This window comes from Quercus suber, unplaced genomic scaffold, assembly GCF_002906115.3.
Source record: "Quercus suber isolate HL8 unplaced genomic scaffold, Cork oak 2.0 scaffold_15, whole genome shotgun sequence".
Classification (NCBI taxonomy): Eukaryota; Viridiplantae; Streptophyta; class Magnoliopsida; order Fagales; family Fagaceae; genus Quercus; species Quercus suber.
The window spans coordinates 518986-538145 of record NW_027069480.1 but is presented as its reverse complement, the minus strand read 5'-3'; the positions used below and the strand labels follow the sequence as shown (position 1 = coordinate 538145).

The window sequence follows — 19160 nt, the reverse complement described above, 5'->3', positions numbered from 1 at the left end:
TGCAGATCATGGTCCCTATATGGCCTAGCTATTGGCATGGACCATGGGGGCAGTACACTTCGGGCCTTTGTAAAAAATTCACTTAAATAGCAACTGAGCACTCTCACTTAAAAAGCAGTGTTTACATTTTTTTTTTTTTTTTTAACTAAAGATCACTGTTTCAATGAGACAATTGTTAATAAATTATTTTTAAAATAATTTAACACCATTTTCATTGGAAATATAAAAAATCATCAAAAGAATTGCGTTTTTTTTTTTTTAATTCTAAGCAAAAGTTTCTAAAAATATTTCTTAAATTAATATCCTTTAGACATTTATTAACTTTTCCTTTATTTTAATTATATAAAATTCAAAAAAATTTAATATAATGTTTTAATTATAGGTGTCCCTCATTTTAATTAATAAAATAAAATAATCTTGTTTTTAAACAACGGACTTTGAGATCAAATTCATTCTTCTAGTAAGAATACTAGAAGTGTGTTTGTGCTAAAACTGAAAATGATACTAGATCAAATTCTTATTTTTTTTAATATTGAACAAAACCTATTATGATTATCTGGTTCATACAATTGTACATAAAACTCAAAATCAAAACAAGTTTAGTTCATACAAATCTCTCTCTCTCTCTCTCTCTCTCCCCTAGGCCACCAAAAAAAGAAAAAGAAAAAAAGTTATAATATATTATAGTCCACATAACTATGTAAGTTTTGAGGGTAACACTTAATCTAGGGTTTTGCATATAAAATAAAATCACTTATAATATTTGTTTTATGTTAAAACAATATGTAAATATGTTGGTATATAAGCAACTCACTATTTGTTTTCACAAATGTTTAATATTTTACCCATGAAATACCACTAGGGGTTAAGTGTTAGGCTCCGAACTTTAGAGGGATTCCACATAAGGAATTTGTGCATTTTGATTAGTAATTGTGTGGTTTCTTTTTGTCAAGATCCATTAAGTTTGAGCTATTAAAGTACCCCAAAACTATGATTTTTAGTAAAAGTAAAAATTAAAAAAAAAAAAAAGAAAGTAAAATCCTATTATTTTAAGGTATTCAACATTTTATAGTTGACGAATATTGGTAAAAGGATCACATTGTCAATGATTTTAAATAGACTAGGTAAGCAGGTCAGGTCGGAAAAGTTCGAGTTTGATCTAATTGAGTATAATTTTGAATCATATCAAACAAAACTGGGTTGCAAAATCAGTGACTCTTACTCACTCTTTGTTGGGTTAGGTCACTTTGGTATGACCAACATTTTCTTCAAATGAGGATTTTTTTTTTTCAAAAGGAACTTAAGTATATTATTTTTGTCTTCCTTTCAATATAAATACGAGAATAAAAAATGAAAACACTTAAAAATAAAAGTTAAATAGTACCTAAATTCTTATGTTTTAGGGTTTAAGATTTACTAGTTTAATAATTTCACAAAAGAAAAAAAAAAGAAAAAAAAAAAAAGAAAGAAAGAGGGATGTCATAAACCAAATATTAACCTCAAGTGCAATTGTCATATGTAAAGCATGAAATAAATTTATATAATCTACAAAAAATATTTAAATATATAAAGCACTAAGAATAAAGCATATCATGATAGGCAACAAAAAATAATTAATTAATATGGAAATCTATAAATAAACTTATGAAAACTACTTAATCCACTAACGTTAATATTAGATCCAGAGATCTAAATATTAATATTTAGGGATTGCATCTCAAGTTGTGAGCAATTGTGTTAGTATTTTAATAAATAGTATAGAAATTTTATATAAAGTTTAGTATACAATGAAAATGGGTTAACAATAAAGAAATAAAATTTTAGATTCTATAACTATGGTTTTTCTGTGATGGATTAAATATTACTTTCAAATTCATATAATTAACTTCCAGTGAGATCATGATTCTCAAAAAAAAAAACTTCCAGTGAGATCAAAGCTGGGATAAACAAATTCAAACAAGCAGGTGTATATCAACGTCAAACATGCAAATACAATAACTAAATAATCTAGTAATAACAATAAGCCAACAACCGAGGGTAAAAAATACAAACACAAAATTATGAAATTATGTGAAGAAATATATAGGAAGTACTTGCCAAATTCATCAATTGCTGATTAAAGAAAGATAGCACATAGCATATAATTTGATACCATAAATAAAACTACCAAAATGTTTTTAACCTAAATCCCAAATTTGTAATAACCAATTCAGCCTTATTAATTAAGGTTTTTTTTTTTTTTAATAATTTATGAAAACATTATTGTTAAGGTTGCCAACTACTAAATGTAATCACTATGTGTGCGTTTGACATTGGCTTAAAAAGCCAACTTTTTTATTATTCAGCTTATTTTAGTACTATTCATAGGTCTCATTGCACTTTTTGGTAATATTTATAGGTCTCACTGTATTATTTCAGCTATTTTTTAGTTTTATTTACAATATTTTCAGTAAAAAATTTTCAGTTTCAGCTAAATAAACTGTTCCAAACAAACATATATCCTTCAATCACTAACCAAATTGAAGGTCTAAAGAGAGAAGATTAGCCATGGTAAGGATTTTGTATGAAAAATTATTGTCAAAGTTGCCAACTACTAAATGCAACGAGAGCTAATAGGTGACAGTTTTATGAAAGAAAATTAGAGCATGTACTATCTCCTTCAATTACCAAGTAAGACTATATATCTAAAAAGAAGAGAAGTTGAGTCATGAATAAGGTTTTTGTATGGAAAAATTACAGTCAAGATTGCCAATGAAGAAATGCAACAGGAGATCTTAGGTGATTGTTTAGAGGAAGAAAATCAAAGCATACACTATCTCCTTCAATTACTAGGCAAGACTAAATCTCTTAAAAGAGAAGATAAGTGATTGATATGGTTTATATATATATATATATATAAAGAATTTAAATCAAGGTTGTCAACGATGAAACACAATTGAAGATCTCAGGTGACTGTTCTAATTAAAAAATAAATAAAATCAGAGCATATACTATGTAAGAATGAAGTCTAAAAAGAGAGGATGAGTCATGAATCAAGATGGAAATAATGAGTTTATTGTCTTTTTAAAAAAAAAAAGTTGACCTTAATCGAACCACCATTTTAGTATGCTGATTTTCTGATATGAATTGAAATGTTTTTCACATATTCAAATAACACACACGTTTGTTCCTTTTTTTTTTTTTTTGTGGTATTAAATCCATTTTTTGAGGCTATTTTTATTTATTTATTTTTACTCAATGGATTAAAATAACAGCAAACTAAAATTTAGAGGGATCAAAAAAAAAAAAAAAATTTATTATTATTTTTTTTTTAAAGAAGCAAATCAAGAATCCAATTACAAAGCCCACATGACTTGAGCCGAGCACCCAGGTCCTCCCTTGCCAAAGGGTCTCTCTCTCTCTGTCACATGACACCCAAAACTCCTTTCCACGTTTTTTCTCAAAACCCAAACACACTCTCTTTTCTATAATCTATTGCTTCAGTTTTTGAAACCCAATTCTCAATTCTCAATTCTCCTTAGTCCATGAAAGCCAAACCTCACTTCTCCCACTCCGTACTATCGCACACACATACAGTAAGTCTTTTTCTTTTTAGTTCTTTTTTTATATCTCTGTAATTATGAGCTAATTCTTTCTGCTCTGTTTGGTTGATGAGAAATGTGTGGGAATTTGATATATGCATTTCTTTTTAATTTGTTGAAACTTTGTTGAGACTTTCCGAAAAATCAACATGTTGAAAACTGTACTATTGATTATTGTTTATGTTTTTTTTTTTTTTTTTTTTGGTTGAAAAAACAATACAAAGTATATGAATGGGCCCATTTTGTCTTATTCTATTTGTATTAATTTTTGTGGGTTTTTAATTCTGATGAGGTAGGGAAAGCTTGTTATGATCACTTCAGTGAACTCTTTTTTGCTAATTATTTTTCTTTACACCTTGAATTATTATTAGTATTTTCATACCCAATAAAAAATTTTGATTTTTTTTAATAAGTACAGTAATTTTTTAGGGAAAAACTTAGGTTCGGTTGCTTAGATGCTATTCAACCATATGGTTTGTATTGACCAAGGTAGTAAAAGTAATGTTAAATTTTTAAAGTACAAATAAATTAAACCATGTGATTTGTTGGCCAATGCAACAAGCGGGTAATGTTAAAGACACAACAGTTGGGTTGGCAAGTTTTTATTGGTTCTCGTTTGAACTCACCGCATACATTACTTTTTTACCGACCAATAATAACTTGCCACCTTGACAATTGTGAAAATTTTTGTGGCTCTAGACTTATTGGCAACCATATGGTTGAATTTAATTGGAGAACCTAAGGTATGGTATGTAGGTTTTGAACGCACAACTTCACTTTCTACCTATTCTCGTAGGAGGAAGAAGTGCAGTTTGAGCCGGTGCTCAGTGGAGAATGGGGGATTAAGTATAAAAGATGTGACAGGACATTCTTTGAAGAAATTATACTTTAGAATTTTAGTTGAGCAATAGAATCTAAATAAAGAGTCACAAGGAACATTGCCTGAAGCTTGGAACTTGTCAAATATAGAGCTTAGGAAGATGGATTTGAGAGAGTCTCCATTTAGTTATACGTAATTAAAAGTACGATGATTTCTTTCCTGCCAAATCATCAGCATAATTCAAATGAGAACTGCCCTCCAAATCATGCCACTCTTGTGACGAACAAAATCCCTTTCCACCCTGAGTTAAGGATAAAAAAAATCTCCTTAGCAATGTAACAAAAGGAATTTAAACTAATCTCTAAAAACAATTAATCATGACCCCCAATTTATCTTAGAAATACATTGTAATGATAAACCAGAAAGACTCAATTACCCGTAGATAACTTGAGCTGTGGTACCTATATGCTTAGCCTATTACTTTAGTTTATGTCTTGTCAATTGAATCTAGAGTCGAACTGTGTTTATACCACAAGAGTTTCCTTTAGAAAAAAATTTACATTCTAATACACAATGACTTGGATTACTCATGAAATTACTAAAATGGGGGGGGGGAGGGGGGGGGTGGAGAATTTATAAATGCCTAAGTTATCACCAAGGCATTCATGGTCCTTGAATTGTGAATGCAGGTGGGTCCAAGTAGGGTGGTAATTTTTTTTGGTAAGTTTACACATGCACCTAGTGGACTCTGAGCCAACAGCCTTGCCCTCCACCCTGGAGCTATAGCTCATTGGCAATATGTTGTAACTTTCCTTGGTAAAGGTTGTAGACAAAGCCTTTTTCTAATCAAAGGCCATAGTATGCATAATCTGACCAAATTGGATAATCCAATACACTTGTTTTAACGTCAAGTAGATTTTGCTTTGGGTGCCTTTGCCTAAGTAGGCCAACCATAGGTCTAGAAAGTGAATGTACCCTAAGGAGACTTGAATCTATTCTATTGCTTCAATTTCATAAACATTTTAAAATGAAAATTTCCTGGGGCACACAGTAAGTTGAAATAAGTCAAATGACACTGTTCTGACTGAAGTTTAAGAGGAGTGGTGAAAATTCAATAAAATGGAAGTTTTTAAACTAAGAAGATAGCATTCTTACTTTTTATTATTATTATTATTATTATTATTATAAATAAGTAGATAAAATTCTTATATGCATACTATCATGGGTTTAGTGGGCAGCTAGCCAACCTGTGCAGCCAATTTATCCCAACAAGGGTTGCAAGCAAACTAATGGGTATTTTATTGGTAACAATGCACCCATGTGACTTACTCAAAGCTATATTGGTGCAAAACACACACTTGGTAGAAATATGGCTACTTTTGTATTAATAGTATGAACAATTTATAATACAGCTAAACCCAAAGTTTTGGGACTCAAGCTTTTTTGTTGTCGTAACAGTTATAATACAATGAGGTGGGAAGAGAACTTCAAACCTAGCTGGCACTACTTAGCTAGTTCAACATTGTGCTAATTAGTCACCATCCCACAAAATAGCATTCTAACTAGAATCCTAACTGATAAGATGATATATCAATATGCTTGGGTGACAGTAATCCAATAAATTCAAAAACAGCCTTAATCCTAGAACTATTTATAAAAATGTTACATAAGCCAAGGAATATTGCAAGACAAATGGCCATAGGCAAAGTCACATGCCCTGGACAAGCTTGTTTGTGACATCCTTCACATTGTATTAGGTGACTCTCTTGTCATGACCTTCATCACTTCTTTCAACGTAGTGATTTTTGTTCTACCATCTTGAACTCTAGAGCCTGGAATAGGTAGGTAGGTGATATTAACAAGTTTCTCCTACTTACTTATGTCCTCATGAGCGGAAGGGCCCCAAGTCCAAGTTTGAATTCCCCAGGTTGCTGCAAGACCCACAAAACTTAGATTGACACTCCTTGGATAATGTATTAGGGTGATCAAATATAGCATTGGAACAGCATCATCTGCCTCATGAAGTTTAGTGACTTTAGTCCCATTACCAAGTGATGGTTGTCTATCTCAGTGACTGAATCTCCACTCTCCCTTCCATCTTCAAAGTTAAGTGGACATCCTTATTCTCCAAAGTGCAACTCAAGTGGACTTCCTTAATGATACTTTGGAATGGCTTAGCTTTAGAGTTTAGAGTCTATGGTCTGAATCTAAATCTCATCAATTGAGATTTGCAAACCCAAGCGCTTTGATTCCCTTAGACTAGAGATTCTTTAAGTTGCACCTGTGTCCAGAAGGGGTAGAAATTCAACTTCTCTTCCTCTAGGAAAGACTTCCAAGTTCCTTGGCCCTTCATGACTCTGGCTTGTCACCTTTGGCCTTCTTGAACTTCTTTACTGGAATCGACCATCTCAATACCCTTAACTTGATAGTCTCTCACTGTTTGACAATTCACTTTCCTTTCATTTGATCACCTTGTTCACTCTTACACAAGTTGGATTCACAGATAGGTGATTACCATTTTTAAATGTGTAGTTAAGTAGAGATTACTAGCTTAACAGGTGGTTTGATCATTACTTTGCTTCTAGATATATATTTGATTTGTACCTTCAAAATGAGGTCCAATCTCAAAGGAGGTCAAAGGTGGTTTGATGAGTTGGTATATTTATGTACTAAAAACTATGTTATCAAGCTTGAAACACTTCCCAAGTTCCTTTATTATTGTGCACTAATTCTTTGCAACTGTGGTAAAGCTTGAAAGATGACCTGAGATACACATACCACGTGGTTGAGAAAGCTTTGCATCATGAATGTCTGTTTGACTGCAATCCCATTCTAATAATTTTCTTAGTAAGTTTGAATGTAAAAGTAAAACTCTTGATTGATAAGCTTTAATTTAAAACTTTTGAAAGCAAAAGATTCAAACAGAATTTGATTGGACAATAAAGGAAATGGCTCTACTCTTTTATTATCATTATTATTTTCCAAATTCTGGCTGGATAATGCCATTACTCAAAAATATGAAATGAGTTGTATTATCTTCAGTTGACATATCTCACCAACATAAATGACGATATCTACATGGATTTTTGTGGCAGTGGATTTGGAGAAAGAAGTTGAGGTAATAAACAGCTCTCTTGAAGTTAACACAGGTTCATTCGAAGAAGGTGCAGTTCTTGAACCTTATGTGGGTATGGAATTTGATTCTGAAGATGCTGCAAGGAAATTTTATGTTGAGTATGCGAGACGGGTAGGATTTATTGTGAGAATAATGCAACGCCGCCGTTCTGGGATTGATGGGAGAACACTTGCCCGTCGACTTGGATGTAATAAACAAGGTTTCTCTCCTAATCATAGGGGGACAATTGGACCAGAGAAAAAACCACGACCTAGTGCACGTGAAGGATGCAAGGCTACTATTTTGGTGAAGATGGAAAAGTCTGGGAAATGGGTTGTTTCAAGATTTGAAAAAGAGCATAACCATCCTCTGGTTGTTACTGCCAATGGATTTAGCACATCAGTAAGTTTAACTGACTTAAGTAATTGTTAAGGTTGATTAACTTCACACCTGTTCATTATTTCTTACTTTAATTCTTTTAATTGTTGAGTTTCTCGCTTGAGCTTTTCCACATTTTGTGAGTTAATTCAAAGTCTTAATTCCATATCATTCATTTGTGTGACTGTTACTGAGTTGTTTCTGAACTTGATAAATTGATGTCAACTTTTGTTTTTATAAGTAGACCAGTTGAGGTAGCTCGTGGCACTTCCTCATCCTATAATAATGAACTGGAGAGTGAGATTATGTGTCAAGACTCAATGGGCGTTCATGGACTCCAGATGATAAACATATAATTTGTTTAAGATTCATTTTTATACTAGAGATTCAAGTGATAGCCCAACAATAATGACATCCTTAGCAATGTCCCATGTCTGTTGTTCAAACTCCACCTTCCCCTCTTCCCCCACCCATCATCTACCTATCCAAAAAAAAAAAACTATGTTGTGGATCAGTCTTATCTTTTTGGTTTCTTTCCTGTATAGTTTTTGATTCATTTCTGATTCAGCTAAGAAATGAATATTTATCCATTCTGTCAGGGTGATAAGGATAAGAAAATTGAAGAGCTTACAATGGAGTTGGAGCGTCAGGAGCAGCTGTGTGCTGCTTATCGAGAAAAACTACTCAGTTTTATGAATAATGTTGAAGATGAAACAGAGGAACTGTCCTCTAAAATTCAAGTTATAGTTGACAATGTGAGGAAAGTTGAATCGGAAGTGCAAAAACATTCCCGCCATAGATAGCCTTGGCATCTAAGTATATATTTGCTAGATTTGAGGTTGTGTATAATCCATATTGAGTTTCATGAATCCTTCTGGTGATCTCTAGGGCTTACTAGAATCAGTTTCTATTAAGTCCAGATTGTATTCAACATTGTACCGGCTTTAAATTGTTTTGTTAGGAAGTTCAATGATTGTTCTCTCTCTCAACATAATTTCAGGATATCTCTCGTTCTTGTTTGTTCTTCTCTGGCTACATGGGTAACTGTAGTAATAAAATTTCCAGAGAGTATAGATCCTAAAGAGCCAGAATTGATTCTTGCTTTTGAAACAGATTCTACTTTAAATTCAAAATTAGGAGAAGATAGTACATGCCTCAATACCATATGATATGTTGAAGTTATTTACAGAAAACTGTTATTGAAAACAATTATATTTTCATAGAATATGAAAATGATATATGTGTGTATATATATATATATATATATTATCTCTAACTTTGATTCTCAGTTTAGAAAAATAAAACCATTGTTTTTCAATGGTTCTGAGTTTTTATTTTACTTGGGTTCTTTGAAAGGTGAAAATTTTTCAAACCTCCAAGGATAGCACAATTGGATGGGGACTGCACTTCCTAAAGTAGAGTTTATTTTGACAAATTGATTAATATTACTGACACAATATTTTGCACAAAAAATTTCACAATTATTGAATTGGTAGATTATTTTTGATTTCATATACGCTCGCTCTCGCTATTATCTACTATTAACAAGTTGTTTCTCAAAAAAACAAGTTGTCACCTTGACACTTGTGAAATTTGTTATGAAATATTTTTGTTGCGACTTTAGACTTATGTGGCTAGAAATTATATTTTCTCCAAAAAAAACTTAATTATAAAAGAAATATATTTTTAATTAAAAACAAAAAACCACCAAACAAGCTACGTACACAACCAAACAAGCCTCAAGGACATAGATGAACCCGATTCCTTTTATTCTTTGGGGGTGAAATAAAACGAATTATTTCTGCTTTAAATGATACACTTTGGCCTTACAAATAATGTTTGTTCAAAAAGCTTTCAATAATATCTGAAGTTTTACAAAGTTAATACCAACCTTAAAGCTTTCTCATTAGCTTTAGTAAAAAAATTATATTTTTAATCTCAAAAAGTCACTTTATTTACTTTAGAACCAATTTAAGAATACACATTAACATTCAACCTTTTTTTTTTATAGGCAAAATTAACATTCCACTTTTCATTGTGCAATACAACATAATATAGAAATCTAAAATAATAATTTTCTATATTTTTTTTTTTACACTAACAAAGTATCAACTCAAATTTAGGACACCCACCTAGCCACTACAGATTTGAGACACCCACCTAACCTCATCTCAATCTTGTCATCCAAACCCAAACCTGGTAAACCAAACTATCCCAATCCAAAAACCACCGAAATACTCTAATTTAAAACAATGAATGAAAATGCTCTTACAAACTTAGAATTGGTAGTAATAGAAGGTTGAACCAAAATTAGGCTTGCTTATTAAAATCAATTCATTTCTCTCCTAAAGTTTCTAATAATGGAGGGAAATAGAATTTAACATTTGAGTAAAACGTAATAGAAATAAATAACAATGTTATTTTAATCACATTATTCTTTTTATATTAAAGTTCTAAACAAAAGATCTAACATTTTAAAATTTTAAGGTTTTTTTTTTTTTTTTTTGGAGAATCAGCAAGGTTTTATTTTATTTTAACTTTAATCTCCAATTTTTACTGTTTTACACAAAAAAATCTAACATTTTAAAATTTTAAGGTTTTTTTTTTTTTTTTTTGGAGAATCAGCAAGGTTTTATTTTATTTTAACTTTAATCTCCAATTTTTACTGTTTTACACCAAGTATTAACTGCTATTAAAAAAAAAAATCAAAATTTCACTGCTTTCTTAAATATAAGTAGTACATTTTTAATTTTTTATCAGGTGTTAAATTACTATTTTTTTAGTGTCTCATCAAAAACACAACTTTTGTTCTCTTCTTTCTATCTAAAAAGTCTAAACGCGCTCCGTTTGGTTTCCATGAAAACGTGGGAAAATAAAAAAGATTGAAAATTTGAAACTTTGAGTCTTGGGGCTGAAACCATTTTGAATTAAAGTAAGATAAAAACTATAACCAGAGCAATCCAAAATTGCTTTGTTAAGAGTTTGGGTGAGAGGAGGGTTCTGATTTCTAGTGATTTTACCTTGATTTTCTCAGCTACATTGACTCAAACACCATGCTCTGAGAAAACCCATGTCAGGTTTGGACCCAAGTTCTTATCTTGAAAGTTTCAATATGTATGGTTGTTGGGTTTTGCTAATTACTGTATAAGCTTGAGATTTTTTGGCTTTGCAAAATGTATAGGCTGATAGTTTGTTTTGCAAAATTTGATTTTGCTACACCCATCTGTATTGTAATTGTAAAAGCTGTTGTTCAATCCCTCAAATTAACAATTTTGATATATAAATGTTTCCCACCCTGCAGTTCTTCGGTAATTGTTTCAGTTTTAGGAGTATTTTTACCATCTTACTAACAACTAATAATGGATTAGGAACTTCATTTTTTTGTTGTTTTTTTGTTTTTCGTTTCTTGTTGCTACTCAACTAATGACTTGCATGATTTGTCTGTTCTCTTTGTAAGTGAAGAATTGTTGCATTATGTTGGGTTGTAGGTGTAATTCAAGTTGGCTTGCTTCTATATAATATTTTTTTCTTGATTTAATTTTTTCATTGGAAAGTCACACTTGCACCTCATGGGTGATCTTACCTTCCATCCATTATTAGGGAGGAGGAAATGTCATTTGAGCTAGAGCTCCTTGGCTTAATTAGGTTATACTCATGCTCTTAAATCTGGATTGCTTGTTTTACTTAAAACCTTGTCATTGTTTGTGGTTCTCTTTTGAAAGAACTCAAGTCTGACGTGACCGAACCATGGAATCTTGCAGAAACTTGGGATGATTTCTACCTATAAAAAAAGTCATTGTTGTATTAATAAGAAAAATATAAAGAGGTTTCTTATTTTGACATTTAAATAATGAATTTTTTATGCAATTAATACCATTTTTCTTGCTCGGTTTTTTATTTGAAGAAAGGATCTTTTCACATAAACTAACTGTTCACTTTCTGAATATTTTTGACTACTTATGGTAGAAATTGTATTAATATTCATAATATTAACATTAATTAATACAATATGAATATTTGTATTCGCAGAAGCATGCATGCAGATGCATGTGTGTTTGGGAAATCAAGCACTCATGTATACGCCGTCATCCACCTTGCGTGCACAAAACATGCATTCAGGGTTACACTTACACCCTTACTTCTGTAACTACTAAAAGTTTGAATGAAGGCACGCGTGGTTTCTAGAAGTGAAAGTGAGACTTAAATGAACGTGACACGGGACATATTTAGAGAGTCTATCTACATTTGCTTGTGATGGGCTTTTGGTTTGGAAAAGTTATGATCTCATGGTTAGTTATGGCAAGGGAAAGGCTTTAGGGTTTGAAAAGATTCAATTTTTGGTGGCTGACGGAGCTGGGAATTGAGGAATAAAAAAATAAAAATAAAAAAAGATTAGGATTATAGTTTTAGGGTTCTCTCAAGGGGTTATTTGATGGCCATTTGATTGAGAAAGTATGTAAGTTTTTAGGCATGTAAGGAGAAGGGCTTGATTTGGGTTTGTAAAGAATGAAAGATAGAAAGTTTTTTGTTGTTTAAGGGCTGTATAAACAGTAATGGTGTGCCAAATAATAACAAGAGAAAACACTCATCATTCCATGGTCTCTGAATTTGAGTACATTGAGCACATATATATAAGGACTTTTTCTTGTACCAGTTGCATTGGAAATCCTAATTGGACTTGTAAACTAATGACTCAATAAAATCTAAATGAACACAAACTTGGACTTGAAGAAAATAAACCAAGACACTTCAAATCTCGTAAAAAATACCAAACCTGACTCAGTTACCTAATATCCTTGTGATTAATTTGGATAGGAGTATTTAAAGAGAAGGGTTTTGTTTTCAATTTTTAGTTTCAATTAAAGTTGTAATTTTTAACCATTAATAACTGTTAGTGTTTAGTCAAGAAAGGTGCATGCACAAGAATTATTGTTGCCAGGAATGTAAGCTTTCTAAATCTTTTTTTACTTTATAAGAGTAAACTAGGAGCCTGATATTTTGCATTTAATAAATAGATGTTCTCTGTGCTACTGTATTGTTCACCTATGGGCTGAAGTTGTGTTTGGCTATATGACAATTTAGTTCCACAAAACTTTGCAATTGCTACAATTTGATTGCCCTAGAATTCAGAGTAAAAATGAATCATTGAGGGTTCTTTAGATGGAACCCTAACTATTCATTTTAGTCCAATACCCGCCCCCCACCCACCCACTATGGTAACATCTGGCATTCTCATGATAGCAAGGTGCTCCCCTTTATTTTGAATACCCCCCAATCTGATGTTATGGAACCTGTATAATCCGAAATTCTGGTAATAGATACAGGGCTTTGCAATATTTGATTGATCGCAATTTTGTATATTCCATTTACCTTAGAAGCTACCAAGGAATTCATTAGAGGAATGTTTCCAATGGAAACTGAGCATTTCGTGGTTTAAAAATGCCGAATCTCATAGTAAGGGTTGGAGAAGGGTAATCACTCATTCTTGAAACCAGCATTCTTAAGACCAAAAAGTCAGCAGGAAAGAAGGGGGGGGGGGGGGGGGAATGTAGCAGTTGATGTTTGTGTACTAATTGTGATTTCCTCTAATAATCATTTTCTTATCTGCCTTGAGAATGATGCCTTTATTCTGTTTCACCATGGTTTGCCAAATGCAGAATGCCTCGTGTTTTGTTTTTCTGTTCTCATTAACTATGTTCTTGTGGCATCTTTGGTTTTTAATTTTACGCTAAGTTGTCCAATCTTTGTGAAGATATTAGAAATAGAGTTTCTCAGCAAAAAAAGATATTAGAAATAGTGTTGATTTAATATGACCTTCTGCCTGCAGCTTCATGATGGACTGGAAGCCTGTCTAAATCTGTTCTGGGAGGATAATGGAAAGCCCATCTAATCAAGCTTTTGATTCAGATGAGAGTGAAAAATGTTTGCAAATTGAAAGCTTTGTTGAGCATGAATTTGCTGATTATGATCTTTCAAAGGATGTTGATGCTTGTATAGGTGAAATTGATAAGATAGTAGAACAACCAAATGAAAGTTTTCCGTTAATAGGCAATGTGTTAGAACCATACATAGGCATGGAGTTCAAGTCAAGAGATGATGCTCGAGAATTTTATATTGCTTATGGTAGGCGTATTGGGTTTACGGTACGAATTCATCATAATCGGCGCTCACGAATGAATAACATGGTTATTGGTCAAGATTTTGTTTGTTCAAAAGAAGGTTTTCGTGAAAAGAAGTATGTGTACAGGAAAGATAGAGTTCTTCCTTCACCTCCTCTCACCAGAGAAGGTTGTCCTGCAATGCTGAGGCTAGCTTTAAGGGATGGAGAAAAGTGGGTTGTTACCAAATTTATACAAGAACACAATCATACATTATTATCTCCGAGTAAAGTTCCATGGAGAGGATCTGGGAAAAGTATGATAAGTGAGGTATGCTTTTTTTGAAATTCTCTATGATATGATAGGTATTGTTGCTTATTGTGATGTCAATTTGAATTTTTCAGTTGTACGGAGTTAATTGGTTATGACAATTTTTTTGTTACTGGTGGCAACCTGCTTGGCTCAAGCCAGATTGCTTTAGCCTGTTAAGAACAGGACAATTCAGTTGCAAACTTGTCTCAAGACCTCATGCACTGGTCTTGGTTTTCAAGTTAAAGCCACAGCTCTGTGGAGCTGTTCAACATACTTTATGCTGGGCTTATTTTATATTGCTTATGGTAGGCGTATTGGGTTTACGGTACGAATTCATCATAATCGGCGCTCACGAATGAATAACATGGTTATTGGTCAAGATTTTGTTTGTTCAAAAGAAGGTTTTCGTGAAAAGAAGTATGTGTACAGGAAAGATAGAGTTCTTCCTTCACCTCCTCTCACCAGAGAAGGTTGTCCTGCAATGCTGAGGCTAGCTTTAAGGGATGGAGAAAAGTGGGTTGTTACCAAATTTATACAAGAACACAATCATACATTATTATCTCCGAGTAAAGTTCCATGGAGAGGATCTGGGAAAAGTATGATAAGTGAGGTATGCTTTTTTTGAAATTCTCTATGATATGATAGGTATTGTTGCTTATTGTGATGTCAATTTGAATTTTTCAGTTGTACGGAGTTAATTGGTTATGACAATTTTTTTGTTACTGGTGGCAACCTGCTTGGCTCAAGCCAGATTGCTTTAGCCTGTTAAGAACAGGACAATTCAGTTGCAAACTTGTCTCAAGACCTCATGCACTGGTCTTGGTTTTCAAGTTAAAGCCACAGCTCTGTGGAGCTGTTCAACATACTTTATGCTGGGCTTCGGTTTTGTTAGCCCTTACGGGCTTTTGAAGTGTTGGATGATGTGATATATGTCAACTTATATGCTTTGTTATATTATTTCTATTGATCCCACTTGCTAAAAATGCACCATGAACCATAGCATGTAGTCATGTACAGCATAATACAATTTCATATTTTTTGCGCGCGCACACACACACACACACACACATATGAACCCATTGAACTTACCCATCACCTCTTATTATAAATAATGCGATTAACAGGAAATCTCACACAAAACTTACAAGAAAATATTCTAACACATACAATGGAAGGTAAAAAAAAAAAAAACCATACTGACGAAAATCGTGAACAACTTATGCTTTCTATGTCTTATTTTTCATAGCATCTTGATTACATATATTATATATTTTTTTGGAATTGTGAATCCCCTTGTCTTTTTTCTATCTATGTTATGTTTTGTTATGATTATGTCTTTAGTATTTTAAAGATGTGACTAGTATTTTAAAAGGTCATGTGAGGCACGTGAATTTTAACAAATTGGATGTTAGGATTTCATTGTTCCATGTGAGATGGAGGATTAGGATTCTAGGATTATTAAAGAGTATTATAAATAGCATTATTTTGGTTCATTGTAGGAGCCTTTGAAGTTGATATTTGATTGTTCCAACGTCAATCCTATTATCTTTTCTATGCTAAATCTTGTTTTTTTGTTGGACTTTTGTCGTAAACCCTTCTACACTAGATCTAAGTTCTCTTGACTCCAGTTATGGCATATTTCTAATACGAAAGGTCCAAAATGCACATGTTTGTAATATAATATGCAGTCTAATTATTTTAATTGCCCTGCCGCTTAAAATTTAAATATATTTGACATTATTCTACAGTGTCTGTAGCTAACATTAATAAGATTTTTATCTTCTTCACCTTAAGAACATTAGGCATATTTTCAACCAAGCCATTTGATCTGTAATTGAGAGAACTTTTTTTTTTTTTTTTTTTTTTAATTTCTTTAGTGAAAGGTTCTCACTTCTTTCAAGAATGGGTTATAACTATTTGTTTTCTACCAAGTTAGATTTTAGCAATAGATTCCATGATAAATCAAGGTGGTTTCTGATATTTGGGACAATTTGGACCAGGCATCATTTGATTCGGTGAGCAGACTTTTAATTTTGGATATGTTTTTTTTAAATATAAAGATTTTTGGACAATATGTCTTCTTGGCCATTGTATACCCTTCCATCTGTTGAACCATTTACAAGAGGGTGAAGTAACAAAAGATTTGGTAGTGGGAACAAGATTAAATCAATTTGTAGCTCTCAACTCACTAAGGAAACAAGTAGCACTTGCAACATTTTACCTTTTCCAACCTTTGATTAGATTTTTCTAGTACATGACTTTGGGACAATTGATAAAAAGAGATACAAAAATAAGGAGGTTATTAAATAGTGCAATGCGTGGATTAAAACCGTTTCTGAAAAGGAAGTCGAGGCAACAAGCAAGCTCAGATGAAATATATCAGATTGCAAGTTTGAAGGTTTTAATTCCATGGTCATAAAAAAACTGTTTATTGCTATAAAATTGATGGATACCTTCCCAAAATATCAGAATTGGCTGGATGGAAGAAAATGTATTTATCAAAGGGTAGGAGATTTACTCTTCTTAAGAGTATGTTGTCTAGAATTCTGACAAATTTCCTGTTCTTGTTTACTATTCCTACTAATGTGACTAATAGGATAGAAAAGATCCAATGGAATTTCTTGTGGGGTGGGAGAGAAGGGGAATTTAAGTTCCAGTTGGTCAATTGGAACCTCGTGTGTTCTCCAATAAATTTTGGTGGATTGGAAGCGAGGAAATTGAGCACCTTAATCATGCCTTATTGGATAAGTGGTTGTGGAGGTCTCGCAAGGAGCACAATGTGGGTAGGAGTGGGGTGAATGGATGTCAGAGTTGTTAGAAGCCTCATGGGTGTAGTTTATGGAAGGGTATTAGAGCTAACTGGGTGTTGTTCTCTGTTTTTGTTTTTCATACTGGGGGATGGTACAAGGATCAGATTTTGGCATGATGTGTGGTTTGATGATTGTTTCCACTAAAAGACATAATTTGGCACGGTTTGACAACACCAAAGCATATGGACCTTACAGTTCCCATAAAAATTTATATCCAGATTTACATTTGATTGTGGATAGTGGGGATTCACCTATTGTTCCCAATTTGTGATTTATATTCAGTTGAGGTGTGCTCTTATTATGAGCGTTTAAGAGGGACCATTAGTACTCAATTCCTTTGTGTTTGGGGAGGTAATGTGCCTAAGAAGGTGGATTTCTTTGTATGGGACATAAGCCTTGGGTAAAATTTGACAGTGGATAATCTAATTAAGCAGAATATTGTTCTGGTTAATTGGTATTGCATGTGTAAAGGTAGTTTTGAATCAGTGGATTGTTTATTAATATATTGCCCATTTGCCCATGACTTGTGATCATTTGTGTTTTTGACTATTGGGACTTATTGGATGATGTCAAGGGATGTCATAGATGTTTACTTATGCTGGAGGGGATTGTATAGTTGGCATAAGAATAGTGTAATTTGGGATGCAATGCCTCATTTTCTTATGCGAGAAAGTTGGATAATTTTACTTTCAAAGGCATGGAGCTATTTGTTGTTAAGATTGTCTATTTCTTGCACTTTTTTGATTCAAAGTTGTATTAAGATTAGGAGTACTACTACTTAAGTTTATTTCACAGATCTCCTTGATCTTCATTTTTTTTTTTGCTGAGTCATTTGTTATTCTTTAGGAGTCTATAATAGTATAATGTGAGCTTTCCTCATTGAATAAAATTCTTTTTTAGTTTTATTTATATATTTAAAAAATGGTGTTAAAGGAAGGGTGGCTAATATTGCTTGGTTATGGGAAATACATTAGAAAGGTCAAATGCTTACTATTCTAATCTAGTTCTCCTTAATCTATCCATATGTTTTTACCTTGCAGTTGTTACATGCAGGATGAGAAGGATCAAAGAATTCGAGAGCTGACCCTTGAACTTAGCAATGAGAGACAACGATGTAAACGTCGCTGTGCTGCTTACCAAGAACAGTTACATATGGTGTTGAAATATATTGAGGAGCACACTGACCACATGTCAAGAAGAGTTCAAGATATAGTTCAGAATGTAAGGGAACTTGAGGAGGAGGAGCAGCAGGACTCTGATTTATAATAGGATTTAGAACTTGAACATTTTTCTCTTTTTTGACTTCATTGGACCCTTGATATCACTAATTTAATAGGAATTACTTTAGGCCATTCTGTGTAGGTTTGATGGACACTTATGAAGGATGAATGTTGTCCATTTATTGATGGTTCCTCTCTACTAACAGGAATCACGCTGCAAATTGCATGGAGAAATAATATATTGCGATCTATAACATTACTGCAGTTTGCTATTGATTGTATTCATGGAAAAGAATCTCGACTCTCAACTCTCGAAGTGCAATTTCCATGGTAGCCACTAAGTTACTCTACCATTTTTCCCCTTACCTGATAAAAGTAGATAAGTTTGATTGAATCACACCGGCTGCATCTTTCAATAGAGTACTTTCACAAAACAAGGACTGTCTCACAACCAAACACTGGCTAAAGTTAGCAGCCTGTAGAGCCTTGCTTTCCAACATGTGATGCCTTCCAATTCCTAAAGCACTAATAAGATATATCTTATGTAGTTATGTATCTTATATATGTATTCTTCCTCTTATAGTGTGTGGATTTCATAATTGTGTGGCCTACACGCGCAGGAAGGGAGGATGCATATATCATGCATGAGATATCTTTCTTAATACCAATGTCTTTTACTATAGTGCTGGAATACCCGCAATTTATGTGGAACAAATTGCTTTGACTGTTGTCTTTGTTTCTATTTCCTCTGCTTCTTTCACCATCTTCTCTCATAGACACGGCTATTATAGACTGGCCATTTTATGTTGTATGATTACTTCTACTC

The 19160-nt window shown here is 32.8% G+C and overlaps 1 protein-coding gene, 1 long non-coding RNA gene and 1 other non-coding gene across 3 annotated transcripts; all 3 read left to right on the top strand.

Annotated features, from left to right (window-relative positions):
• The first annotated feature begins 3334 nt into the window (after positions 1-3334).
• Positions 3335-8864, top strand: LOC111997350 (protein FAR1-RELATED SEQUENCE 5). Its single transcript, XM_024029430.2, has 3 exons — positions 3335-3575; positions 7497-7918; positions 8494-8864. Coding segments are annotated over exons 1-3 (627 nt in total). The 5' UTR covers positions 3335-3574; the 3' UTR covers positions 8698-8864.
• Positions 8865-10627: 1763 nt separating this feature from the next.
• Positions 10628-14113, top strand: LOC111997355 (uncharacterized). The gene is made up of 2 exons (XR_010632197.1): positions 10628-10971; positions 13722-14113. It is a non-coding gene; the product is annotated as an uncharacterized LOC111997355 (transcript).
• Positions 14114-14598: 485 nt separating this feature from the next.
• LOC136070905 (uncharacterized) lies at positions 14599-18601 on the top strand. Its single transcript, XR_010632194.1, has 2 exons — positions 14599-14914; positions 18155-18601. It is a non-coding gene; the product is annotated as an uncharacterized LOC136070905 (long non-coding RNA).
• Positions 18602-19160: the final 559 nt, after the last annotated feature.

Excerpts from the sequence above, each read along its gene's own strand:
- LOC111997350 (XM_024029430.2), top strand. Across the intron at positions 7,919-8,493 it reads CCAATGGATTTAGCACATCA|GGTGATAAGGATAAGAAAAT; the intron begins GTAAGTTTAACT and ends CCATTCTGTCAG.